This window comes from Rhinichthys klamathensis, unplaced genomic scaffold (genome assembly GCF_029890125.1).
Source record: "Rhinichthys klamathensis goyatoka isolate OS25496 unplaced genomic scaffold, OSU_Roscu_1.1 h1tg000076l_1, whole genome shotgun sequence".
Lineage (NCBI taxonomy): Eukaryota > Metazoa > Chordata > Actinopteri > Cypriniformes > Leuciscidae > Rhinichthys > Rhinichthys klamathensis.
The window spans coordinates 3,112,603-3,140,364 of NW_026606618.1; the positions used below are offsets into that span (position 1 = coordinate 3,112,603).

Below are 27,762 nucleotides of genomic sequence, written 5' to 3' on the forward strand. Positions count from 1 at the left end.
CACATATTTTCTATCTATCTGGGTTGGGACGCACGCTTACACACACACACACACACACACACACACACACTGCAGCCTCACGTGCGACGAGCCGCGTCTCTGGGCAGCCGCGTAATCTAGTGTTTTTCCGCCACAGCCAATCATGCTGCATGCTTATTGTTTCACTGACGTTGACGAGATTAACCACTTAGGTACCGAAATGTGGTACCGAAAAACAAGACATGTTTCGATACTCGGTAGTATCGAGGCAATTCGGTCGGTACCTAAAAAGTACCGAACTCGGTACCCAGCCCTATACATGAGTTTCCAGCATGTTGTGTGATGCTTTCGCCGTTGCGTTGAAAGTCTCCATGTGGCCGGTAGTGAATACTCGCTCTTGAGATCGAGCACGCACACGAGCACGAGCCCTCTTGTTGCAATCTGAAACATCACCCCTAGAGGCTGCTAAAAAATACATAGAGCACCTTTAATGACAGTTGTCATAAACATGCATAAAACCTCCTTCATATTCATGACATGTGTCATGTCATGATTATGAAAGTGTCATGTCAGTCTTATGTACACCCCTTCAAGTAAAGTGTTACCAATATTTTCTATAAATGTACCTCCTAGAACTTGGACTAGGTCTCGGTTCTTCCACTGTTATGATGAGAAAGACATAATGAAGCTGCTTGACTTCACTTGATATATTAGTGACCATATTGGGAAAAGAAATAGCAGTTAATTTATCTGTATATTATCAGTTTCGAAAGCAATATCAGTTTTTGGATAACAGCAGGTTTGCTTGATTTAAGGTTCTTGCAATTTAATGCAAAGACTAAAAGAAAAAACAAACCAGAAAAGATTTAAAATATAAGTCATCATATTATGGCCAAATTAAGTCAAATTTCTATACGTGCATCACAATTTCCCATATTAAAGCATTAATATCTCTGAATACTGCCGGCAATTAAAGGAAAAAAGCCTAAAACAAGGAATGCACAATAATAAGATAATGATGATGATTATTATTTCCTTTATTTTTACATTTAGATTACCTTTGCCATCATCTAACGCTCACTTAAAAGTTAATCTTTAAAAACGCTAATAATTTAATAAAAATATTAAACGTAATCTTTAGCAAATCTCAAAACGAATATACATCTTTTGATACTGTACATTATAATGATGTCTAAAGTCACTTAAAATGACTAAGGCCTTGTTTCACAGACAGTGTAGGCCTTTGTTAAATTAGGACATTTAAGTCGTTTTTATAAACGTTCCTTAGAAAAAAAACATTTCTGGTGTGCATCTGGACTGGAGACAAAACAATGTCACTGACATATTTTAAGAAATGTTTTCAAAAACAGCTCAAACATGCATTTTAGTCTGGGACTAGGCTTAAGCCTTCTGTGAAACCAGGCATGAATGCTTGATTTTTAATTTAAACAAAATAATATATTTTTAATATCAATCATAACATGAAAAATCATCTGCCAGACTGTAATATCGTTGCACTCACACATCCATAGGCACTCGCAGCAGAACGGGCAGCACGGCGGCCTCCTCAGTCATGTTCATGATACGAGACTCCAGTAGCAGGATGATGGTGAGGCCAGTGCGAAATACAGCCTGCAGCCCTGCAGAGAGTATGAAGAATTGATTGGATCATGTTCGGGAAACCTGTTTTAAAACAATCATTTGCTATTCTGTTAAGTGACACTAGTGGTGCAGAAATCACACACTTCGACTTTGATAAGCAAACATGGCAGCTTGACGCTTGGGATGTTATTATAGTACAAAAACAAGAAAAAGGGGTGTAATACCGTGCAGCATGATAAGATCCCAGATGGCCAAAACCGAGTCCCAGCACGGCAGGGAGGTGAAGAGGGTAAGAAACCACTGCATGATGAAATGCAGAGAAGACACCCCAAGAGTCTCCTAAAAGCAGACAGAAAACAACACACTCCTATTATTATCTGACATTCGTGACACATCCGAAAGAACAGGTCACATTTCACATCAATCAATTCAAATTTTTCATTTAAGTAAAACAAGCCTATTTTTTTGCATAAGAGTTGCATGAGAGGAAAATGTCAGTCACAATGCAAACTTAATAGTCTTAGTACGTAACAGTTCTGAAAAAAGGCTTCATTAAAGCATTTTATACAAAAGATAATTTCTTTTGATTTGGGATGAAATGAGACTTAATCAATGCAGCACTTACATTTTTAGTGAATAATTACCCACATTTTAGTCTGTTACTCACACAAATCTCTTATAAACGTTGGAATACAATACACAGTCAATACAGACAAACTTTTAAGCTGTTTTTGCACCCTGTTTGAAGCTTGAAAGCTCTAGTCTCCATCCATCAAAATGGAATGGAAAAGAACGATATGAACCTTCTACTAAACTTCATTAAAGCTGCAGTAGGGAGTTTTGAGAAAACGTTGACTTAGCCTGAAAATTTGAACAAGCACGACTTACAGGTCCCACCCCTTGCTCTCTGCTGCGCTACAGCCCTCCCTCCACAGCTCGTCCTCCACAGCGGAGCCGGTCGTGAACGCGCAGGCTAGTAAACAGGGCCACCGATAACAGCGGATAAAAAGTTATATGGCACATTCACTATAGGGACTAAACGTTAACAATATGCTTTACATTGACTATGGCCTGCCCATACTTTGACTACAAACTTGGTCCTCAAATCATTATGTATTTTCCAATTGCCTACATGTAACTTTATAACGTTGCACTCTTTCTATAAGTAATAAATAGCTAGTAAGATAACGTTAATATAACGGTAACTAACGTTACAGTATGCAAGTCATTTTTCTACCGATATATAATGCTAGATAAGGTGTGCTAGTACATTATTTCAGCAACATGACAAGCCAGTGAATTAGCAGGTTTCAATTGTTGCTTAGCAGAGTGCGTGACATTTTATCTACATGTTGTGCGGCTAGAGTTTTGACACCGAGTCAATGGGCTCTGTGTAATTCTTTTTTTTTCCGCTTGTTTATCGTCATCTGTCTTTTTCCTTTTACCTCTTTGTTTTATGAGCAGGTGTCACTCGAGAATTGGCAGTTTAGGTTGTTTCTCCGTCATAAGCACAGCTGCAGCACGCCGGCAATCTTGAGTTTGAACGACGGCTCGCGCTGTGCAAGAGAGGGGTGTGATCAGCGCGTACACGAGCGGGATTGACAGTGCTAAGACATGCCTCCTGGCTCTGATTGGTTGTTTCTGACCGGGAGCGTGTATTTCTTGCAAATGGCAATAGGACCACTGGGAGGAGCCAGAGGAGCTTGATTTTTACACAGATTATCTGTCTCATATTCTACTGTCAGGACATAATGACAGTTTTAACAAATACATGTTTTCAAAAGTTACCTACAGGAGCTTTAAAGAGGCCATATTATGCCCTTTTACACAGTCTTGATTCTGTTTTTGCGGTCTGCTAGGATAGGTTTTCATGCTTGAATGTTCAAAAAACACATTATTTTTCACATATTTTATTGTTGCGGCACCTCTCTTCCCAGTCTGACTGTAAATGCCCGTTCACACCAAAAACGATACCGAAAACTATATTAGTGGACCACACCAGTGGACGATATCGATATGGTTATCTGCACACTGAGTTTTGTCGTCTGCTGCTTTAAATATTCAAGCTCTTTAAAGCAGGATGGATTGGCTGTCTATGTTTTTATCGTACATCAGCTAGAAAAATAAAATCGTTTTTTTAGGATTTTTTTTTATGAGGAGTATTGTGATGAGTACATTCACAGAAAAAAACTGAAGACTACAATCAAAGAGTTTCAAAGAGTTCAGAAACAGTGTGATATAGAGAATAACTCCCTTTTTGAAGTAGACACTGCTTTTTTCATGCTCAAACAGCAACATTACACACTAAAGAAAATGTAGAAAGCATAAAAGGTCCTCTTTAATGTTAGTTACAATATGAGAGTGAGCAAATTACAGAATGCTTGATTATAACAATCTACTCCATTTAGTTTTAGGTTTGTCACTGCAATCTGCCTTGCCTGTAAGTTTACAGCATCATCTTTTGTCCTGTGCTGCAGTCTAATAGCTCAGCTTTTTAGACAGCTGTGCTGAGTCAACACACAGAGAGAAGGAAATCCCTTAAGAGTTCTCAAAGCAGCACAAATGCTCTGAGGGGGCGGACAGCCACTACTATAAAAATAAAAATAAAAACACAGAAGAGCTCATTTAAAAGCCCTTGGGAAAAGGTCTATAAGACACGGAGACAAATCTGTGAGGGACATTAAATGAGAAAGGCTTCTCAGGAGAAAGGCTGTGATCTAGAGGACTGAGAGACTGTGTGTTATGCAGCATGTGCCTGTTTTTATATTCAGACATTTTCCTGATGAGAGTTGAGGCCATGATTTATTTATATATACACACAATAAAAACCTGGAATGCAATTTCATTACATACAAATCTAATAAAAATGTAGACCATAATTCTCACCAAGTGCTGGAAGAGCAGAGGTTTCCTGTGTTTCAGGAGCTGGTGAAAAACCAAAGCTTGAAGTTGAATCCTGAAAATAAAATAAATGATTCAAATAGGTAAAAGGTTAAACTAGGTTTATTAGAAAGAAACAAGAAATTACTAATGCTACACTAATATATTAGTGAGGGTGATTAATCAACCAATTGTTGACCTATTTGCAATTATTGACATTGGCCGAAAAACAATCAACTTGGCTGATGTGTGATTTCCAAAATCTTCCAACAGCTTTGTCAACAGATGATTTTAGTTAGGAAAATATTCGTTAAAAAATATAAAGCAAGTAAAGTAGGAACCATTTTATGTGCATGTTTAAAGTTCACACAGTAAAGCTAAGGTCTTACTTCTTCATAGAGGAATCAAAGAGCTCTGAGAGATACTTGGGCTTCTCTAACAGAGCAACCAGTGCCCAGAAAGCCTCTTCTTCAGACAGGATCATTAGGAGCACAGCAGCTATATAGGACATCCCTGAGCAAAACAAACAAACCTTGAGGCATCACATAGTCCCATTATGGCCTCAATGTCAAGGGTGAACTAGCTAAATTAGCTCCACAAAAAAAAAATGCAAACCAAATTATGACAATGACATGCAATATCAACAAGACAGCACTTGACTGCCCTCTTGAGACTGAATATCAGTATATTCTGTACTCAAATATGTTTGAAAGGACCAATAAAGGCACAGGCACAAAGTTCAATAAGATTTCAGTAATGCCAGTGACCTCATTTGTGGAAGTACAGGCAGTTTATTACCTTGTACATATCCAATCTGGGGATTATATCGGGCAAATGCGGTAAGAACTCTGAAAAGTTTGGCCTGGCCCTCAATAGCCTCGGGACGATCCCCCATCAGAGTGCGATGGGTCGGAAATGACCTTCCTATGTAGACAAATATGGAACGGAACTGCCACAACCTTTCAAAACTCTATATATAATGCAAAAGTTATAAAAAGAACACATACAAAAGGGCAAATGTTCAAGTTGGCCAATATAGAAGCGTTAGGCTTTTTGTAGCTCAAAAGGTAGAGCACGGTTTCAGAAACAACAAGGATAAGGGTCTGATTCCCAGAAAACAATCAAACTTTGAATGTATACCCTGGTGCACTTTGGGTAAAAGGGCCTGCAAAATGCATTAATAGAAGTGTAAATCAACATGGGAAGTGTGTTTAGGCAGCGCCCCCATGTGGTTTTCCGAATATTGGCCAAGTTCAAACAAAAACACTGCAATCAGTGAAAAATTACAGCTTCCTCTTAAAAGTCACAGGACATTTCACATTTTTTCATCTGAAAATGAGGCAGTAAAACAGTTTTTAGCTGTTCAGAAGTTTGGGGTCTGTAAGATTTTTTTTTTTTAAATGGTTCTGAAAGAAGTATGTTATGCTAACCAAATTTATGTAATAGAAAATACAGTAAAAACAGTAATGTTGTGAAATATTATATTACAATTTAAAACAACTGTTTTCTATTTGAATACATTTTAAAATGTAATTTATTCCTTTGATGGCAAAGTTCAATTTTCAGCAGCTATCGCCATTTAACAGCATTTATTTGAAATAAAAAATCTTTTGTAACAACATATATGTCATTACTGTCGCATTTGATCAATTTAATGCATCATTGCTTAATAAAAGTATTAATTAAAATTATTACATTTACATTTTAATAATTATATAATTTAAATTGAATAAAAAAAAACATCTTACATATCCCAAACTTAATATTATTTTTGACAACAATAATAAATAAGAAATATTTTTTGAGCAGTAAATCAGCACATTAGAATGGTTTCTGAAGGATCATGTGACTGAAGACTGGAGTAATGATGCTGAAAATAGCAAAGGAATAAATTATATTTTAAAATATATTGACATTGAAAACAGTTATATCAAATTGTAATAATATTTCACAATATTCCTGTTTTTACTGTATTTTTATCAAATAAATGCAGCCCAAGCGACTTCTTTCAAAAATATTATAAAATTGTACAGACTACATTTTTTAATTAATTAAAATAAAAGTACTCAAATATAGTACTCAACATAGTTCAGATAAGTGTACATTATAGAAAAATATCATGCAATTTCAGTGGACATCCAAAGGCAGAACTCACGTAGGTCGAGGGCGATCTGTTTGAAGAGTGTGAGGTCAGCACTGGGGAGATCCGACTGTCCGCTGCTGATCTCATTCTCTGTGTCCACTAGAGAGTCTATAGTAGAGATGATGCTGTACTCACTGACTCCAAGATCAACCAGAGGTCTACGGATCTCAGCCTGACATGCCTGGAGCAAATGGGTTAAAACAAGGCAAATGTCTCTGATTTGTTTGAATAATAATGACAAAAATAAATATATTGATGGGGTTGCACCTCATAATCAAAAGAGCTAGCAGCTCTGAGACTGTCGATATTTAGGAGGCATTTCCAAACTCGTCCACGTATTGCCGGAGGAATACCAATACGAATAAACCTCTCGATCTGATTTGGGGAAAAAGGAATGTGAAAATTATTAAACACATTGAGTAAATCATTTTAAATGCAGGGCTGGGCAAAATTCAGTATATAAGATTAGATTTTTAATTGATGAGCTGGAATTGGGTTTGGAATAACAGCAAGTAAAAAAAAAAACAAATCAACAGAAGAATGTAATTTGTCCAACACCAGTTTTGCTGTAAAGTCAATCATTTAGACTAAATATGAATATTCATTCTGATGTGTTCATTGATTTCTCTAAAGATCAGATTTTAAAGATTATACTTAAAGATGATGTACATTTTTGTGAATGCCACTATCAATCCTGAGTACCTACGTTAATACCCTGGGTAAACGTCAAAATATTTTAAGTCTTCTAGAGAAAGATGCACACCTGATTTCTGCAGATGAAACTGGATCCATTCCAGTAAGTGAGAAATTCACACAGCTCCTTCACTTTAACTGGATTAGGCTGAGGATAACTGATGAAAACAGTTAAAGATGCTCCTAATGTTTTAACGTTACTTGTCGAGTGCACATCACAGCATAGTGTTTATTCACGTGAAACTGAATTATATTTCGAGTTATGAAAATGAACTGAAAGCTGAAATAAATACATGAATTGAACACACAAACCAGGAAGTAACGTATAAGTGTTACCAATACTAGTATTTATGTATTAGTCAACATCTAACGTTACCTGTAGTCATGACATCTGTGTTGGAGTTTCCTGACTCTTTTCTTACTGAGAGCAAAGCCGAACTCATCGAAGCCTACAGAGCTGCTCCGCCGTGAAGTGCTGCTCTTCCCGCTGCTTGAGCTGCTCGCTCTCTTCAACATGATGGTTCTCTCAGGCAATCAGTTTGATTTCATTCTGCACGCGAGTCCTCTCATCTGCGCGCTGTACACTGACTGTAACCGACGCTTGAACTCAGCGCCAAGATGAACACAATCAAACTACTCTTCAAAATAAAAGTCTTGACTCTTGACTTTTTTTTCCAGTCTATGCTCTTGACATATATCGTAAGACAGTCACAAATAAAAAAATATATAAAATTATTGATATAAAAAAAATAATAATAATAAACTGTGTTAGACTTGACACATTTGAAAATGTAATCACATTATTTTATAACATATTTATGATTGGAATCTGCTTTCCTCTTGAGTCAGGATTGGTCAACTGGTGATATTATTCTATATTTCTGAGTCATTTACATCGCTCTGGGTGGCCGAGGACCCCCAAATATATAAGCAATATCACACGAGTAGAGTAGCCGTGCGATATGGCTCTATATCAGCACGGCTGTGGATGATGTGATTCGGCCGCAGACGACGTTGTATAAAGTTAGTTCTATGACATCATCATGACGTCATCGCGTTTAATGGTATTTTCATTTTTATGGTACTCAGTGAATATTCACCTTTTTTCAATTCATTCATTATTTAAGTCAAAATAGAGTCAATCCAAAATCCATGAATGGAGGCAGATTGGTGCCATCTGGTGGAAAGAAATGAAGAAAATCACCTGTAATACCATAATGGTTACTGAGAACCAAGTTTTTAGGGTTTTATATAACGTTCTTTTTTCGTTTGTTTAAAATGTTAATATGGTGCTTTTACATTATTAAAGTAAAAACATTTTGTTTCTCATATAATCAAAATGCATTAAATGTAACAAAAAAGAAATGGAATGTTTTATCAGAATTTAACCCATCTGGGACTGATCTATTTTAACCTCTTAGTTGAGTCTCTTGGCTCAATTTTGCAATATTGTTACACCCGCACCAGTTCATTTATGTGGCTATTTGTCTATTTTGTACTCTTGATGGTTTAGATTTTAACCTCATTGCTATGTGCTTTTTTTTTTTTTTGCATCGTGGCTGATTTGTGGACTGTACACCCAAAAATATTCTCTGTATTTTTTTATTTTTTTTTCATATTTCCCATTAATTTTCTATAGCGAAGAGTACAAGTGTGACTTTTTCTCTCTCTTGACATTTAGTTTTTTACAATCATGTACATTTTTTCTGCTCCGGCCAGTGCCACAAAAGGTACCAGGTTTCGTATTCATTCCGATGAAGTTACCATTTACCATTTTCAGTCAAAAGTGACCAGAGGGTTAATGACATTATTTACATTACACGTGGATTCATTAAATCCAGTGTGCTCTATTGTATACTGCACATTTCGTAAATGTCAAATATCGATACACCTCCATTATTGCACATAAAATGATTTCAAGCCACTCAAAGAAGTATTACTGTATTACTGTAAAATACAGTACAGGACATCAGAATAAACAGTTGATCAAAAACAAGCACTTTCTTCTGAACAGGCAGGAGAGGGCAGGTGTCCTTCAGTACCTGATAAAAAGGTAAACGGCTTTCAATACATTGACTTCAATAGTTGACTAAAAAGTTACAAATGAAGATCGAACTAACTTGATCTTTGAAAATTAAGAACTTTTACAGTGATTTGACATGCATTACTGTTTAAGGAACATAACCTTCTATCGAAGGCCTGCCTTGAGCAGGATTGGTGGGATTCCTGGAGTTACACAATAGATTCCTCAATGCCCTGTTCACTCTGTGGATCTGAGCCAACAACAGGGTTGGGGTGTCTGGGAACTCCTGAAGTACTTTTCTCATCTCTTTTTTGCTGGAATAGTCTTCCAGCTTCGAGCATAACCTCTCTCGAACCTGCTCTAAAGCCTGTAGTCCCATCCACAGAAGGTCCTTTTCCCTCTCCAAATCCTTCAGTTTTTTCACCTGCAAATATAAAAATATTTTGACATTTTTGCATGATAATCCGTGATTGTATTAGCGTTTGTGTACATACAGCTGCCTCAAAAAACAAAAACAGGTTTTCACAATTGCATTGTGCAAAGTAAACAAAATAAAAATAGACCACAATGTGTGTGTTAAGTAGCTGTGAACTATGAGTATTCCCATCGGAGCTGGATGGGAATGTCGTGATGAACTGTGATGGCTGACGTCTGTGTTGAGAATAAACTATTAGTTTGAAAGAAATACTGATGTAACTTTTATGGTACAGTTTTAAGATAACAGATAAACAACCTAAAATATACAGTTAAACCTGAATTAACAGCAGTACATACATCACTTGACTGAATTATGCTTTCAACCTTTTCTAAACAGTGTGAATGCTTAGTTTATCCAACAATATGGTCACTTCAATTATATTTGAATTACTTCAACTTGTTTACTAAAAGCATTGCTAGAAAACCCCCGATAGCATTACAAATTATAACAAACATAGATGAGAAAGCAAACTAACCCAGAGGAAGAAATGCACTGCATCCAGACTGGTAAGCCTGTTCCTGAGAGGGACAATGACCACTGTGTAAGATGCCATTGGAGTTGCTAAAGAAAGCAAAGCTTTACATTTGAGGTAACGAGGAGAGAAGCAGAGAGTAAGAGAGAGTGGAAGAACAGAGGCTGAGGATTTGCTGAAACTCCACCCTAGTGACAGAGCGGCAGGTCAAAGTGTACAGTTTGCACAACTACTAATGAAGAAATTCAAACAAAACTCTTCACAAACGCAAACAATAAAACTGTATTAAAATTACTTTACATATTGAACAAAAGCAAACACATAAAAAAACAGCTTTAAAATGAAACACTTTTATATGTAACTACTTTTCTAACTTTCACCGTATAACATTCAACATTCACGTAGTACAGTTCTGGCATTATCTGCCATAAAGCCATTTAAATCATTTGTCCATCTCTCTTTCTGTGCCGTTCTCGTCGTTCAGTGGGTATGGGGTGAGGTCCAGGGTGAGAAGACGGCTGAACATGCATTCATCAAACTGTGACGACAAGCAAAGAAAAAAAAAAGGGGTGCATGATAAATGAGAACAGTTAGGCATGAATCAAAAAGCATCCAAAATTTGAAAAGACTCTTATTAAAAAATGTTAAATAAACTTGATAAACAAGTTTAATTTCTGTGTTGATGTACTTCCTGCAAAAAAAGGTAATAAATGTATAAAAAAAACATTATTTTCAAATATTATCATATGTTGGTGCATTACCTAAATATATTGAGCCATATTGTAAGAAAAAGGTGGTTACTTTGAAAAAGCTCATACATTAAGAGTTTGGATTTCATTTCATTTCATTTCAAATTAATAGTTTTATTCAGCAAGGACATATTAAATCGATCACACGTGACAGTAAAGACATTTATAATGTATCAAAAGATTTGTTTCAGATAAATGCTATACCTTTGAACTTTCAATTAATTGATTCTTTAAAAAATGCATCTTACATAATAAAAGTCATTTTAAAGATATGCCTCTAGTTTTAATCAATTAAACAAGCCTTTGAAGTTTGGGCAAAAACTTCTGGCAATGATGTGTTTTCTTGTACTTTATTTTTTTCACAGCGCTGAATGTCATTCGGTAATTGTGAAACAGAACACCTTACTTATATGATTTTATGGTAAAATGTGTTATTTTTCATGCTATTTTGAACAAGAACAATGCACTGTGGCTTAAATTCAGCACGAGAGACAGCAAAAATAGACTTGGCACTGAAACGATGGCAGCACTGCCGTTTCTGCTCTGCTTGCAGTGTGAATGCTCTAATCTGATAACATGGGCGGCGTAACAAATATGCACTGCTTACGCGTTCAGTGTGAAACAGGCCAGAGAGATGCTTCACGAATTGAGTTCTCATTTGCATCTTATCACCCTTCAATGGTTTTAAAGCACTTGAATGATGATAGCATGATCATTTAATGTAACACATCCAAAGGATGCCAGGAAAAAAACAGACACTGTGTTCATTTTAGTTTGAGTTTGATTTTATGGGGACTCTAAATGGACCATGAGTGATGAGGTTGATGTGATACAGTGTGGATGTGTGTATACCGAAGAATAGACTCCAAGAAGAGCGTCTGCCCGCGAGTAGAACTCTTCCTTCAGGGAGATCACAATGATCTGGCAGCTTTCTCTGGACATCATCCGGAAAAATCCTGTAACCTGAAAGGAAACAATGTCTTTCTATCATGGCAAATAAAGAATATCAAAACAGCACGTTTTTGAGACATTGAGGCTGGTCTTTACCTTGCCAATGTTTGTGTTGTCCAGGGCAGCATCCACTTCATCCAGCACAAAGAACGGGGCAGGACGAAAGCTAAAATTAAACAACAATGATCTTTACAGTTTTCTCCCACATCTGTATTTATAGTCAGATATTACTTTACAAGAAGTTTGTTTATGTGCTTATGCTGTTTTTCCACCTGTGAATGGCAAAGACCAAAGCGAGAGCAGCGATGGCCTTCTCTCCTCCTGACAAGTTGTCCATGGCCATGAATCGTTTCCCAGGAGCCACACAGTTATAGTTGATGCCGTCCAGGTAAGGGTCATATGCGTTCTCAGCGCTGAGAATGGCCTAAAGGACGTGTGTAAAAACAAAGTTTCATACAAAAATAAAAATGAATGAACAAGTCATTGAAGAAGTGAGTCAAGCATGGACCTGAGCGCTGGTGTTTCTGCAGAGCTTCTTGTAGATCTGGTCGATGACGATAGACACATGTTCAAAGCACTGATTAAAGAGTTGGAAGCGTTTGGTCTTCACTTGCTCAAACTCCTGACCGCATTTCTTAGTAGTATGTGCGCTGGTCTCAAAAGCTGAGGGTTTTTGAGTATGGAGAGGTAAAAACACACAAACATGATCAATGTTTTATGTGATTGATGGATGTGTTACGACAATAAATTTAAACCCAAAAAGGGTTATTATAACAAACTAAAACTAACCATAGATCATCTCAAAGCAAACAGACATGGACTACCTAGGCAACTAAAAATGTAAAATGTAGAAGGTTTAATAGAGGGGCTATTTCAGGAGTAGTCCCACTCCCCACCATGAAATGTATTCATATTTGTCTCGTACCATCCATGACTTCCCGGTAGCTGTCCTTAACATCTCTGATCTTTTCTAGAGCTTTCAGGTTGGGAGCTCTAGACATCATGATCATGGACTCCAGAGAAGAGACGCTTTCTTTGAGCTTCTCCAACTGAACCTCCAATTCACTCTCATCAGTGAGGGCCTACACACACAATAAATCAAAATCACTTCTACAACTAGGGCTGTCGCGGTGAAGGAATAATTTGTCGTTTAATGAGATCTAATATGTCGTTGTTGGCGAGAATTTTCACGTGAAGAAATACATAGATCCGACAGTTACATGCATGCACTTTAATGGTCCAGTGGCAGAACTTTTGCCAAGCGTGTCAGAGGTTCTGGGTTCTAATCATTCATCCCCACTCGTATAGTTTTTTGTTTTTTCTCTCTCATTAAAACCGATTATGTTTATCAGTGGTTGTATATCAAGCAGGGACATATTTGTGTGCATTTTACTTTGTGATTTCACCGGAACGAATAGAGAGTCTCCGCAACGGATTAAAGAGCACGTCCGAGTTCAAAATTGGTGGGGACAATATCGACCATGGCAAAAAGTGGTTGGGACATGTCCCACCCGTCCCACCCGCAAATTACACCTATGCCTATGGTTATAACCGACGTTTGAAACACTGCAAATGCGTCTGCCAAATGAATAAATGTAAGAATAGACTGATATGTCCCACATTGGAGTGTTCTTCAGGAGCTTTGCAGTGAATGTAGTAGCCATAGACTGTAAAAAGTAGCCTAGTCTGCCAGTCGATCTTGTAACATTACGGATAGCTAATGGGCCTTTCACACAGGACGCGGAAAGCGCTGCGCTATGAAACCCATTCATTTCAATGGCTTGCGCCGCGCGAAGACGTTTTGTTGCTGCGTCGACCAAAGCGCAAGCGCAGCGGTGCGCAGCTCGCGCGCATGCCACGGTCAAAGTTCAAAATAGTTCAACTTTTGCCACTGCGCTCTGTGACGATTACCAGCGCGGCCAATAGAAACGGGACATCCAAACAAACACGGAAATCAAAATGGATGAACGGCTAGCACTGTGCACGGGACAGATACATAGTTTACTGCTGACCGAAAGGAGGAACAAAAATCTAAATAACTAACGTTATTATACTGACGTGTAGAACTCCCGCTTAAAGTTTTTGAAAACTCCGCCTACTTTGCTCTGGCATAGCGCAGCGCAAATCACGTTGTATCTGAATAGCACCGCTGAACCCAGCGGCCAGCGCAGCGCATTCCGCGTCCTGTGTGAAAGCCCCTTAAGGCCCCGTCCACACTACTGCGTTTTCATTTAAAAACGGAGACCTTTTGCTACGTTTGCACCTCCCGTCCACACTAAAACGGCAAAAACGGAGACCCAAAACGGAGAAGTTTAGAAACGCTGCCGACCCGTTTTTCGTTTTGAATCTCCGGAGGGCGTTTTAGTGTAGACGGGTCAAGACGGAGGACTTTAGAAACGATGACGTAGTAGAGGCTCACGCTCGGCTCTATGATTGGGTGTCATCAGTCATGGCGTATATCTTTGCTAGCAGCTGTTGTACAAGTAAATTCTGCATTTTACAACGCTATAACTGCCTACATGCGCCGGAGTCAAGCTATTATTCGAGCGATCTGTGACAATTCCCGTGTGCAGCGGCGGCGTTGACCGTACATGGAGGGTCGGTTTGGGGTTAACCCAGAGCATGGTGGGATAATTTAATCAATGAAGTTGTGTTTACACCGGCACGCGCATGCCCAGTGTTGGTGAATGGTCACGTGATCCGCGTTTTCAGTCGTTTTAATGTGGACGGAGATCAATTCTAATATGCAGCTAAAACGCTGGTGTGGACGGAGATCGTATTCGTTTTAATTATCCGTTTCTAAACTAAAACGCAGTAGTGTGGATGGGGCCTAAGGCTGCTTGGCTAAAGAGGCGCGTCCACCAGCCGGCTCAGTCTCACAAAAAGCCCGCCCTTTTACCCATATATGGATTGGCCAAAAGGGGGGCGGGGTTAGGATTTCCCAAGATTTTCAAAAGATGGCGCCGCCCATACCCCCCATAAACGGCCTCAAAACCGCTATTCAGAAAATCTATGGGTGACGTCACAGACGCTTGGTCCATTTTTTTTAGTCTATGGTCACCACGCAGTTACATTGTTACGCCACTAGATAGCGGCAAGGGACTGTCTTTGAGTGAGTCGTTAAACCGTTCATTCAACAAACACGTTCAAAAACGCTGATTCATTAAAAGATAGATGTAATGAAACAAGGTGTTATTATTTTAACTTTGAGCTCCACTTTTCAAGGCTCAGCTGACCAGCAATGCGTCGCATGGGTAACGCTGAAGCTTCACTAAATAGAGACCAATGGCATTGATTCAATGCATTGACCAGCGCTGCCGCCATTCATGGTAAATACCCTTAAACGTTAAAAGGATGAGACGTCAAATATTTTGCTTTCCTTGGACTCAGCAACCTTACCTAACCTCACCACAAATATATGACTTGACCTCAAAGACAGAGGCAGGTAATCGCACGCGCTCAGTCGATCTCTCTCATTCACTGTCTGTTTAGGCTTGTTAAGTGCAAATCCACAAAGCCTCTGTATAAATCACCATGATAAACAGTCTTGTTATCATTAACATTATCATTTAACATTAAAAATACACATGCATTAAGTTCAAAACAAGAAGGGTATAACCTTATGAAAAAAGAAAACACGCGAATACTGCAGTTGCTGTGGTTACTTGCATTCCTCTGCGGTTGGCTTGTCAGAAGCGCGTTACTACAATATTACGGTTATTGCGACAACCCTATCTACAGCATAAGAATGACCGCTCTGAGTGAGACTGCTTTAATGTCATGTTTTCACCTTAAGGCCCTTGTCCAGTGTTGAATAGTCAAACATCAATTGCGCTTCTCTTTCATAAATATCCAATGTGCTGATGCTCTGAGACTCTGAGTCCAGCTGCAATAAAGTTAGAGGACACTTAACAAGCAGAATAAGAAAAATACAAAAGGGAATATAATCTGTGCTGCCTTATTTTGAGTAGATCTGACCCTCTGTTTGCACCTGTATGTCACTGATGTCATCCAGCTCTCCTGAAATCAGTGTCAACGGTAGGTTGTCTATCTTACAGCCCAGCAGCAGGTTGTGTCTGCTCAGTCTCAGCTGTTCTAGGGCTGCCTCAGCACAGATCGTTTCCTTCTGAAGCTTCATCAGCACCCTGCAGACAAAAAGGAGAAATAAATCAAATAAATAACACCAACTATTAGCATCTTTTTTTTTTCTCAGATCAACCATTATCATGCTCAGATACCCACTTGTTTCTCTCCTGGGAGCCTTTAAGAGTCTTGTCAACCTCTGTCTTGGCATCGTTAACTAAAGTTGTCTTTTCTGACAGCTGGTTGTTCAGTTCTAGGAGATTTGATTGTGTCTGCTCCACAGCTATCAAAAGTCTGTCCTCCACCTGGTGGAGATGTGGGGAACAGACAGCAGTACTTCAAATATAAAAACCAAACATGTCAGAACCTTTTTTTTTTACATAACCAGCTCAACATGACACTATTAAACAGAGTAAAAAAAAAAGATAAATGTAGTCAAAATGTTAAATGTTGTGTCTCAAAAGTGGAGTGAGTGAGTTTGCCTCTTTCAAGCTAATAACGATGTTCTCCTCTATTTCGATGGTCTCTTCTGTCTTCTTCATCTGTTTGACGAGTTTCTTCAACTGAGCCTGCTCGTAATCTAGCTGGATACTTAGGCGGGTGTGCTGGGACTCAAACTCCAGGCTGGACAATCAGGAGATTTATTTAGCCAGATTTAGTTCACATTATATTTCATGCCATAATGTACAAATGCACTAAGCTGTCTGTGATGACAGTGATAACATGGGTAGGAATTGTTTGTGCAGGTCTTACCGCTTCTTCTCAAGCTCCTGCTGCAGTCGCAGATAATCCTGCTCATACTCACGGATGTTAGCCACACCGATCACTACGCAGAAGTCCGCAAACACCACGTCCTCCATCTAAGATGAGCAAAATCAACCCACAAGACAGCTTAGCATGGAGAAATGATATTGACCAATACACTTTTTTAAAGAGATTGTCTAAATACTGTAAAACTATCATTTCAGCAGTTTAGTGTACATTTGTGCCACCTTGCTGTCATTATTGGCATGAGTAACTAAAAAAAGCTCATATTGAACAACTTTAAATTCCTTGATATCTCCTAGTTTTCCATGACCACGGAAAACCTCAAGAGATCATGTTACACTTAAATCAATTGACCTGGTGAATTTTGTCCCTGATGGCCTTCATCTCATTATCCTTTAGTTCTACATTCTCAGTCTGTATCTCAAACTGGGCCTCGAGGTTGGAGAGCTCACTCCTGAGTTTGGAAATCTCCTAAAGTTCATACACACACACACACACAGATTTCATTAGAGAATTAGAGATGTTTAAATGTCATGCAACAATGGAGGAGGGGAAAGAAAAAAGAAAGAGTGTGACTTGCAGCCTGACAAGCTGGGATGCTCTTCTTGCGTATGGAGTCCAGTTCTGTGTTGGAGTATTTGAGGCGAGTCTGGTTTCCCTGAGACTGAGCCCTGATCTGCTTCAAATCCACTTCCTTACGCTTCAGCTTCATCAGGGCCTGCACATACATCAACAGTATTAGCCTGCAATATAACACTATGACATGATAAAGAGAAAGTTAATCTCTTCCATACTAATACGAATTTTTCATCTAAGTAGCCACGCCCACACTGAAATCTCATTGGTCCAAAATCCTGCTATATATTAAACATTAAATTCATGCTGACTAGTTGTGATTTTCATTGCATTAAGAAACAAAACCACAACTAGTCAGCATGTACTTAAAGTTTAATATATAGCAGGATTTTGGACTTTCAACATGATTTTCGGTTTTTATTGCATGTCTGCCATCGCACAGGTATCTATAGTGTCTATTAGCAATCTGGGACACTTACACGCATCTCGGATGACAGCTTATCCTTCTCCTCCTTCAGTTTATTCATATCCTTCTCATCCCAGCGTCGAGCTTTCTTGCTTAGGTCCAAGGAGCCTCCGGAGATCACCCCAGACTTGCGAAACAAGGTGCCGTCAAGAGCCACCGTCTAAACAATACATTACACAAGTCATAGATGTACAGGAAAACTGTAAATGTAATCGACCTGGAACGATGATGTAATCTTTATGGCATACAGGTGCATGTACTCACCTGAAGGCGCTCAGGGCCATCGAAGGCAATGCGACGGGCGCCTATCAGAGAGTCGCAGACCAGGGAGTTTCCGCACACAAACTGAATCACCCTCTTAAGCTGAGGGGCGTTTTGAGCGCACTGAACCACATCCACCACCATCTTGGCTCCCTGCACTTCCCTCAGACGCTCGTTCAGAGGGTGTACCTGATGCGCATACAGTTAAAGAACACTCTTTGCAAATCCAACCATATAAAAAGCTGTTTAAGTAAATAAAAAATAAAGCAAAATAATTCATTATGAAGGGCTTTCACTGATGAGTCACTCACATCTATATAGTCAATAGGAAGAAATGTCTCTGGTTCGGCTCTTTCCTCTTTCAGAAATCGGATGCAGTCATGAGCCACTTTGGCAGACGTCACAATAATAGCGTTCATGTTCTTGCCAAACAGCTTGGTGACGGCGAGCAGGTATTTCTTGTGGATGGGCTGGCACAAGTCCACCAGACGGCCATACTGAAATGAGTTAAGAAACCAACAGAAGTTTCTAATTTGAAAGAAGTCTCTTATGCTCACCAAGGCTGCATTTAATTAATCTAAAATACAGTAAAATCAGTTCATTTCAATTATACAAATATTTCATTATATTACTGTATTACATTATATTACTTTTTTATATATTTAAATGTTTTATTTATTCCTTTAATGGCAAAGCTGAATTTTCAGCATCATTACTCCAGTCTTCAGTGTCACATGATCCTTCAGAAATCATTCTAATATGCTAATTTGCTGTACCAGAATCATTAATAATTATCAATATGGGAAACAGTTCCTGCTTATTTTTGTGGAATCCCCCCTTATTGATGTTACTGTCAAAAAGGAAAATATTTCAAATTACATCACTTTCCATAATTTCTTGCAATGCTTCAATCTAACAGATGACAAAAAACATAAGGGGGCATTAGGGGGCTGTGTAAGCTGATTGTTACAGTACCACTGTATCAGGGTAGAGTCTCCTGAGGCTTTCAAGGACTTCGTCTCGTTTCTGCTGTCGTCGATTCTCTTGGCTGTCCAGCCGAGCGTTCTGCAGCTTGGTCAGCACCTGCGCGAGCTCCTCGTTCACCTCCTCCCTTCGTATGAAGCCTCTCGACAGCTCCTCTGCCAGTTGCTCCTCCTGCTGACACTGCTCCTCCAGAGCTTTCCTTCAGAAAAATGAGTAAGATGTGACTGACAGTTCAACTGAATAATGTTACTCAATAAAAAGAAACACAATTCAGTTACAGCAATGTTATTTTTGTAAAATAATACAATAACACAAAACAAATCTTAATCACATCTATCTTAATCACAAGCTCTATAATGTCCGTTCTTATTAGTGCAAAGGGATTTAAGTGTGTCATACTTAGTAGTGCTGGCATACTCCTCCAGCTTCTCTGCCCTTCTGATGAAATCTTCCATCCGAGTTTGAGAGTGTTTAATATTTGCCTGCAAACAAACATTTATATCATGAAATAAATCGCAGGGCTCAGTGCTAAGGATTTCTTCTACAAGCCCACATTTTTACTTTTTACTGGCCCCACCACAAAAATAATAAATAAATAATATATATTTTTATTTATGTTCCCCAATGATAGTGGCTCCCGGGCATGCTGAAAACCAGCTGTTATTACAAAAATATCCAGCCCAATCTAAAGTGTAGGAATTTTTTTAACAGAGACCAATTAAAATGCTGCTCTGTACACTCTGTAAAACCGAAATGGCAAAGCACAGCAGCACAACCTTTATGCAGGGGCATCTGAAAAGAAAGAAAACATCCCGGGGCTCTCTTACCTCAAAACGACGTGACGGCAGTGTAAGTATTTGGACTATTACAGTGAAATTTTACACAGCAATAGAATACTGTTGTCAGCCTCATATTTTGTGCTTAATACAAATGTGCATGGTTATCATATAGATGTGCATTAGGGGTGGAACGGTACATGTATTCGTATTGAACCGAAACGGTACGGGCGTCACGGTTCGGTGCACGAATTTGCACGCAGAATACACGGTACAAATAAAAAAAAAAAACTCTTAAATAGCGATAAATTTCGCTCTATTCGCTTTTGGTGTGACTGTTAACGCAGCAATGAACAGGCTGCGATCAAGATTGCAATGCAGGAGTGTGTGTGTCTGTGTGCGCGCGCGAGAGAGAGAGAGAGAGAGAGGCGCGATGAACAGTGTGTGTGTGTGTGTGCGAGAGAGAGAGAGGCGCGATCGAACAGTGTGTGTGTGTGTGTGCGCGCGCGTGCGAGAGAGAGGCGCGGGCGCGAATCGCGCGATGAACAGTGTGTGTGTGTGTGTGTGTGTGTGTGCGCGCGCGCGCGAGAGAGAGGCGCGGGCGCGAATCGCGCGATGAACAGTGTGTGTGGAACAGTGTGTGTGTGTGTGTGTGTGTGTGTGCGCGCGCGTGCGAGAGAGAGAGAGAGGCGCGGGCGCGTTTTGCGCGATGAACAGTGTGTGTGTGTGTGTGTGTGAGAGAGAGAGGCACGGGCGATCGAACAGTGGAAACGTAAAAACATACTCCGTCATTTTTTTCATACAGGACATCATTAAAACTGCAAATTGTTTACTTATATTTGTGTACACTGGCAATAAAACACAACATTGTGCTTTTGTCACACTCTTAACTCTTGTCAAACTGTAACCTACAACTGTTAACAAAAGTTTTTATGGTAGTATTATTTTATACGGAAATCAATTATTTATAATTCAGATGAGAATAAAGTTAGTTAATTAAAATGAAGGAAAACAAATATCTTGATCTGAAATAGCAAATTAATTTTAAATTCATTCAGGTACAATTACCAAACATATTGCAAGGTCTTTTTGTCTTTTTATTAATTTAATTAATACACTAATTATATAAAACTATTGTCAGTGCACTACAAATAAACTGGTTCTATGCCTTTAATAATAAAACTTATTAAAAAATACAATGCCTTCTGCATTTTTGTTTTGCTTTTCCCTCCATTGTACCGAAATCGTACCGAACCGTGATTTCTGAACCGAGGTATGAACCGAACCGTGACTTCTGTGTACCGTTCCACCCCTAATGTGCATGGTTATCATATGATCATATTATAGCTGAATGAACATAACATTAATCTCCTGAATTAACAAAACATTTCAGGATTTATACTTGTAAGCAGTTGCTGCTGTAAATCCCCCAAAAATCATTAGGTAAAAGTTCATACATAGATTAGTTACGGATATTATTTATTTGTAAACATTTGGTTATTATTTATCGGTAAATCGGTATTTATTCAGAATCAATAGATTAAATGGAAGCGAAAAAATACGGTAATCGTTCGATCAATCTAAAAATCTATAGATTAGATTAATCGATTGAAAAAATAATCGTTTGTTCCAGCCCTAGTTCAAATATTAAAGACAAGTAAACAGAGTTACTGTACATCACAATATTGCAAAAAGACACTCACATAAACACAGAAGCCTACCTGTATCTCACTTTTCCTCCTCAGGTCAAACTGAAGCTTCTCACGGTCTGCTTTTACCTCCCAGTGCAGCTTCTCAGCGCTTTGGTTTAAAATCGCTCCCTTTTTCCTGGCCAGCTCTTTGAGTTCCTTATACCGCTCCATCTGTACAAAGTCAAACAGTGTGTAACATCATATATCTTAATGTTTTACAGTCAACATATTAACAAAATTGGCCCTATTTATGACCCTAAAATTTCTAATCGAAACAGCTTCTATTCTGCAGATATAACGAATGCCCTGTCAGCAAGAAAAAATATCAACCAATGTCACTTTTTTTGTTGTTGTTACAATTCAATACAGCCCCAATGGATAAAATCAAGTCCACCTCTACTTTATTTCAGTGACTATTATTTTCCAATGCAATTATGTTGTCCTTATAGAGAGAATGTTCACAAAACACTGATTTTAACCTGGGCCTCCTCTAGTTGCACTCCGTCTCCTCTTTGAGCCCCCTCCTCCTCCATCTGCCTCTCAGAGACCGTCCAGGCCTTCTCCAGCTCAGTCAGCTCTCCCTTCAGCTCCTCAAGCTCCTGCTCCTTTTTGGCCTGCTGACTCCGGTTCTTCTGAAGCGATCTGCGCGCCTCCTCCACTTTGTGCTGGTGGTGGGAGGTGTTCACTTTAGCTTTGATGTACTGAGGCCTCTGCTGATTAAGAGTCTGCTCCTGAGATCTGGAAGAACAACATTCATATAAAATAATATTTAAAAAAATTCTGTAGCCATTACTACAAGTATATTTTACTTTAAATATTAAATATATTATAATATTATTTAAATATTTATGTTTGTGTGTGTATATATACATGTAATGTATATATATTTATTGACTAGGTCAAATGTTATGTGTGCATTTATATTATAAAAATTATATTATAGAAATGAAATTGTTATATATATTTGAAATGTTAAATATAATTATTTGAATAAACTATTTAAATATTTCTTTTTGCGTTTTATATATATAAATGTAATGTATATAGATGATGAATACTAATTATAACAATACAATTGTGTATATATATATATATAATAGGGCTGTCAACAGATTACAATTTTTAATCACACCATATAAAATTAAGTATACACCATTTTTCTTGTTTAATACGTTTATTAGGCTCATTTGAGATGTGCCACGCCTCGTCTGAAATGTAGGCAAGAGTAGGCGGCTGCAGTGAGGGGAGGACTGAAAAAAGTGCAGGCAAGAAGGACAGTTCTCCTTTCTCATAGTGGATCACAGCTGCGAGATCAAAGGCAAATATCACAGGATTCACTCATGCTAATGAACTGGATATAATTTAGGTTCTGTCTTCTGTTGCTTTTATATGAAAATAAATATGACGAACAAGACACCCAAGGTACAAGTAATTCCATTCGAAAAACATGTGTATCATAGTTTTTTTTTCTTTTGAAATATGACAACAAACACATAACTCATAGCAAGATCACACTGTCAGAAACATGAAACAGTATCAAAAACATGATACCAGAGTTTTAAAATGAAACATTTTAAAAGAGAACAATTGAACAATATATCACTGTTGTTTCAACCCATGAGGACTAATCTGTGCGATTTCCCATCATGCTTTTGGTAACAGTAACATTCTCAGGTGCCAGAGCAGCCCTCTGCTTGTGCACTATGAGTCCTGCGAGTGAAAATAGTCTCTCACACGGCACAGTTGAAGCAGGAGTTGCAAGATATTTCAGTGCAAGAGTCACCAGCTTGTCATGACATTTGCTGTGTGCACACCGCTATTGTAAAGGGCATTGTTCAAGGCTTATGTTGGGCACTGCTCTATATCTAGCAAGAGGGCTGGATTCCAGTTATGTTTCATCATCTGACTCTGTATCAGAGCCCAACTAGAGGAGATCAAATTTCTTTATTGGTAGCTCTGATTCAGCATCTGAGTGATGTGGAGCCAGGGTCTCTTTAAGAATATTGTCTCATGTTTCCCAAACTCCAGCTCTTTCTACTTTAGGAATGCATTTCAAGTTTTTGAATCTGGCATCAAGAGCTGTTGCTATTTTGAGCTAAGCAATGTTTGTGTTTTCCATGCGCTTACGCCGCTTAGCCAAATCCCCTTTAAATGCATCCTTAAAGCGCACAATATAAGCAGGATCATCTTCTGAAACAGCCATCTTCTGTGACAAGTGGTAAAGTGCAGGTAACACAACAGAACAGGAAACATTTTTCACCAGCAAGAAGTTATACCTGCATAATAAACACACAAAAACACAAATCCAATTTATTCAAACAAGTGCCTACAGTACACACACACACACCAAAAAACACATTCCATCTACAGGAACACTTCACACAAGGATCCATCTGTTAACATTGGTTTTAGTTCATTTTAATTTCAACATTTACAAATACATTTTTAAAATTAAGGGTATAAGTATTATTTAAACAAAATTAAACAATGAACAAAGATTAATAAAAAATAAGCAATAGCTAATAGTTGATATTGATTATAGTTAAAATAGTTAATGCATTAATATTGATGAATAGGACCTTATTGTAAAGTGTTACTCTCTCCATGAGCTAGTCTAAATATATACAGGACATGTTTTAACAGCATAAAATAAATCATAAACACTGGCTAAAAGATAACATCACCACCAAATAAAATGAAGTACCAACCTGCATTATTCCAGTAGTTTCTCCAGCCTGGCAAGATTATCATTCTTGAGGGTGGAATGCCACCTTGTGGAAACATCCGTCCTTCGGATGAGACGTTAAACCGAGGTCCTGACTCTCTGTGGTCATTAAAAATCCTTAATGGATTTTGTCCCTAATGGTAATGTCCTTCGAAAAAGAGTAGGGGTGTAACCCCGACATCCTGGCCAAATTTGCCCCTTGGCCTCTGTCCATCATGGCCTCCTAATCATCCCCATATATATCAATTGGCTTCATCACTGTCTCCTCTCCACCAGTAAGCTGGTGTGTGGTGGGCGTTCTGGCGCAATATGGCTGTCGTCGCATCATCCAGGTGGATGCTGCACATTGGAGGGGGTTGAGGAGATTCCCCCTTCCATGTAAAGCGCTTTGAGTACCCAGAAAAGCGAAGAGGCATGACGATTACCGTCTGTATAATGTGTGCTATACAAGGCATGTGCCCGCAAGGAAACAACCTAGATGCAGCAATCATGTTCCTCGTGCGTTCTGTACCAACAGTAGTGATCTTGCTCTCTATCTCTCACTCCACCACTTTCATGAACTATTCAGCGCAGGCATCAGGAAAATGTCTTTCTTCGGTTTTCAGCAGAGTTAAAGCAAATTATGCCAGTCTTTATCGATTAATTGTAGATTTTAGATTGCCATTATAGATCACACCGATGAACTCCCACGATCATCTAACTAAGTGACGTCAATTATGTCAATGACACAATTTCGATTGCTTTAGTAATTTATTTGCGGTTTAAAATATTTTAACGCATTAAGGACTTTGAATTAGTCGCATGCGTTAAAGTCGACAACCCTAATACAAGAATTATATTGTTTAAAGTAAATAGCTTCACATGTATATTTTATTTTAAATATCTAATATATTAAATAATGATATTATTAATTCATATATTATATAATAGGTAAATTGTTAAATAAATATATATATATATATATATATATATATATATATAAAACATTACTTTATAAAAGCAAAACTTTATATTAAACATTACTTTATACAATTTTAAATAAATAAATTATAAAGTTTTGCTTTTATAAAGTAATGTTTTATATATATATATATATATAAAACATTACTTTATAAAAGCAAAACTTTATAATTTATTTATTTAAAATTGTTTTTTTTAATGAAAAGTATTGTTAAATGCAAGAATTAACAGTATAATTTACTTTTGTTCTCTCTACATTCAAAGACATTTCCAGTTAAAGTACATTGCCAGTGACTTGCCTGATCTCCTTCTCCAACTGCTGAAGTTCTCGGTTCAGGCGCCCATGTTCTTTCTTCTGAGCCTTCACAGTTTGTTCCCAGACCTCTAGGCTGTTCTTCTGCTGCGTTGCGGCCTCCTGTGCGTCCCTCAGTTTTTCTGACTGTGCGTTTATGTTTTTCTCATTGTGGAAGAGATGAAAGAGGGCCAGCTGGAGTTTGCTTTCTCTGAGTTCGTCCACCAGTGTCTGATATTTTTCCGCCTGAGAAGATCGAGATAAATACATTGTCAAGGAGATGCTAATTTATGAAAATATTTCGACATCTGACAGGTCTTACCTCAGTCTTATCTTTGAAGACTTGTTTCTTCTCAGCTGTAGCCGCTTTCTTCCGGTTAAAATGGAACTGGGTGTCCTCTTTGGCTTTCTGCAGGACCGCTAGCTTGGCATCATATTCAGCTCTCAGCTCTCCAGAGTTGCTGATTCGTTCAAACATCTTTGTTCGCTCTTTGGCATTCATCATGGCAATTGACTCCACAGCACCCTGATATACAAATAAATCTATGATTAGTGTAAGAATAAAGAAAAACTATTAATAAACAATTAATCAAATGCTGATAACCAAATGCTACAGCATTTGTTGACCATTTTATCACTGAAGCACCTGATACACCAGACAATTCTTCGCTTTCACCACAATGCCGATCTTCTCTAGCTCTCCAGTGTACTTCGCTAAAGTCATCTGTTTACCATTCACATGATACTCAGAAGATTCCCCTATAAAAAGTGAATTGTTCCATCAGAAAATCATTCAGTTCGGTTTTACCTTAAACTTCTAGCAGAGCTCAATCACACTCACCTGAAATGCATCTACTGTAGGTAATTTCCTCATTGTCTCTACAGTAGATCATGGTCACACTGGCGAACGTCGACACAGGTTTGCCGATGTGGGCACCATGGATGAGATCTCTGGTGTGCTTCACACGGAGGTTGACCGCCCTCTCTCCCATCACGAATCCAAGAGCATCCATGACATTAGATTTGCCTACAGAGGAGATAAACAACCATCAAAAGTGTTTCAATAACACTCACTAATCCATACTGATGATGCCTCCTTAACATTTTAGCATGAAAAACATCTACATGAAGTTAAAATGTACCACATTAAAGTGGTGGTAACATGGCAACATTATGGTATGAGAAGATAGTACCATGGTATTTACATGATATTCTAACTATACTAGACCAGACTATATGACATAATACGCCATTTAAAACTTTAAATATGCATGTCCCTTGGACTGGTGGTTTTATGGTAAAATTATGGTATGAAAAGATAGTAACGTTACCATGGTATTTAACGTTACATGATATTCTTACTATACTAACGTTACACCAACGTTACACTATGATATAATCATAGGATATAAGTTAATACGCTAGGCCTATATATAATACTATAAATATCTAACGTCTCTTAGACTGGTTGTCTCTTAGATAACTGGTACGCTTTTAACAAATTATATGTTTTGGCGACATTCATATTATTGATATTTATCTAACAGTTAGCTGCTAATCGCTCTCTTTCCCATAAAAAAATGACGCTGATAACTGACAGGAATCGACACCTTATAAATGAATGTAAGTTATTGTTAACGTTTAACATGTTTAAAAACGCATGTATCACTCAAAGCATCTAAATAAAGAACGTTATTTGGCGAAATTATTAATAATTAGATTGGCGTCGCGCTAGTGGCCAAAATACAGTCGCGGTTTTGTCAGATTAGCCACGCAAATTAGCTTAATTACCAACTCACCTGATCCATTAGTGCCAATTATGCAATTAAACCTTTTAAATGGGCCGATCGTTTGCTTTCCTCTCCAGGATTTGAAATTTTCCACGTCTAGTTGTTTTAAGAAACCCATGTTTCAGTTCTAGATGAAAAAGGCAACTTGGTTTACTCGAGTTAAGTTACTGACAGGAAAAAAGGGAAGGCGGGAAAACTGCGTCATGATGCTGAATCTGCTGATGAAATCACCTCGAAGAGAAATAAAGACTTTAGATGCATTTAATTCTTCCGAAAAAATAATTGTCTAATTTTTATAAAGCAACATATCAGAAATCAAATTAATTAGAATTAATATATAATTTAATTGAAATAAAAGTTTTCAATAAAGTCACGAAGAAATGTATGTATTTAGGCATAGTTATGACCTGTTTATCTGTC

General features: G+C 38.1%; 4 protein-coding genes across 4 annotated transcripts in view; 1 reads left to right on the forward strand and 3 right to left on the reverse strand.

Moving 5' to 3' along the window:
• si:ch211-266k8.4 (TBC1 domain family member 10B) overlaps positions 1-7,830 on the reverse strand; it is a 41,283-nt gene extending 33,453 nt beyond the window's left edge. The window contains exons 1-9 of the mRNA XM_056250975.1: positions 7,674-7,830; positions 7,368-7,455; positions 6,872-6,979; positions 6,617-6,785; positions 5,260-5,385; positions 4,851-4,974; positions 4,468-4,537; positions 1,806-1,920; positions 1,502-1,619 (exon numbers count right to left, since the gene is read on the reverse strand). Coding sequence (XP_056106950.1) covers positions 1,502-1,619; positions 1,806-1,920; positions 4,468-4,537; positions 4,851-4,974; positions 5,260-5,385; positions 6,617-6,785; positions 6,872-6,979; positions 7,368-7,455; positions 7,674-7,813 — 1,058 coding nt within the window. The 5' untranslated portion in view covers positions 7,814-7,830. The remainder of the gene's footprint in view (positions 1-1,501; positions 1,620-1,805; positions 1,921-4,467; positions 4,538-4,850; positions 4,975-5,259; positions 5,386-6,616; positions 6,786-6,871; positions 6,980-7,367; positions 7,456-7,673) is intronic.
• The window catches only part of atp6v1e1a (ATPase H+ transporting V1 subunit E1a), a 154,225-nt gene that overhangs the window by 113,858 nt on the left and 12,605 nt on the right, over positions 1-27,762 (forward strand). The gene's annotated exons all lie outside the window — the stretch shown is intronic.
• On the reverse strand, positions 9,223-10,592 carry LOC130085293 (suppressor APC domain-containing protein 1-like). The gene is made up of 3 exons (XM_056250999.1): positions 10,274-10,592; positions 9,483-9,744; positions 9,223-9,339 (listed from the first exon to the last, which is right to left on the reverse strand). The coding sequence occupies exons 1-3, from the start codon at positions 10,349-10,351 to the stop codon at positions 9,284-9,286; spliced, it is 396 nt and encodes a 131-aa protein (XP_056106974.1). The 5' UTR covers positions 10,352-10,592; the 3' UTR covers positions 9,223-9,283.
• smc1b (structural maintenance of chromosomes 1B) lies at positions 10,623-27,523 on the reverse strand. Its single transcript, XM_056251000.1, has 25 exons — positions 27,352-27,523; positions 26,394-26,579; positions 26,199-26,311; positions 25,875-26,078; positions 25,560-25,798; positions 22,055-22,313; positions 21,606-21,746; positions 19,508-19,590; positions 19,100-19,307; positions 18,436-18,621; positions 18,128-18,313; positions 17,877-18,023; positions 17,402-17,539; positions 17,176-17,292; positions 16,807-16,913; positions 16,536-16,677; positions 16,213-16,358; positions 15,962-16,115; positions 15,761-15,856; positions 12,896-13,052; positions 12,479-12,633; positions 12,243-12,394; positions 12,067-12,136; positions 11,872-11,982; positions 10,623-10,808 (listed from the first exon to the last, which is right to left on the reverse strand). Exons 1-25 carry the CDS (start codon positions 27,458-27,460, stop codon positions 10,713-10,715), a joined length of 3,702 nt encoding a protein of 1,233 aa, XP_056106975.1. The 5' UTR covers positions 27,461-27,523; the 3' UTR covers positions 10,623-10,712.

Coding starts and splice junctions, on each gene's coding strand:
- LOC130085293 (XM_056250999.1), bottom strand. CDS start 10,351: ATGGCATCTTACACAGTGGTCATTGTCCCTCTCAGGAACAGGCTTACC. Junction 9,745..10,273: donor CAGTGCATTTCTTCCTCTGG/GTTAGTTTGCTT, acceptor TTATATTTGCAG/GTGAAAAAACTGAAGGATTT. Junction 9,340..9,482: donor AGGCAGGCCTTCGATAGAAG/GTTATGTTCCTT, acceptor CCTTTTTATCAG/GTACTGAAGGACACCTGCCC.
- smc1b (XM_056251000.1), bottom strand. CDS start 27,460: ATGGGTTTCTTAAAACAACTAGACGTGGAAAATTTCAAATCCTGGAGA. Junction 16,678..16,806: donor CAGGAGCTTGAGAAGAAGCG/GTAAGACCTGCA, acceptor CTGATTGTCCAG/CCTGGAGTTTGAGTCCCAGC. Junction 12,395..12,478: donor GCAGAAACACCAGCGCTCAG/GTCCATGCTTGA, acceptor CACGTCCTTTAG/GCCATTCTCAGCGCTGAGAA.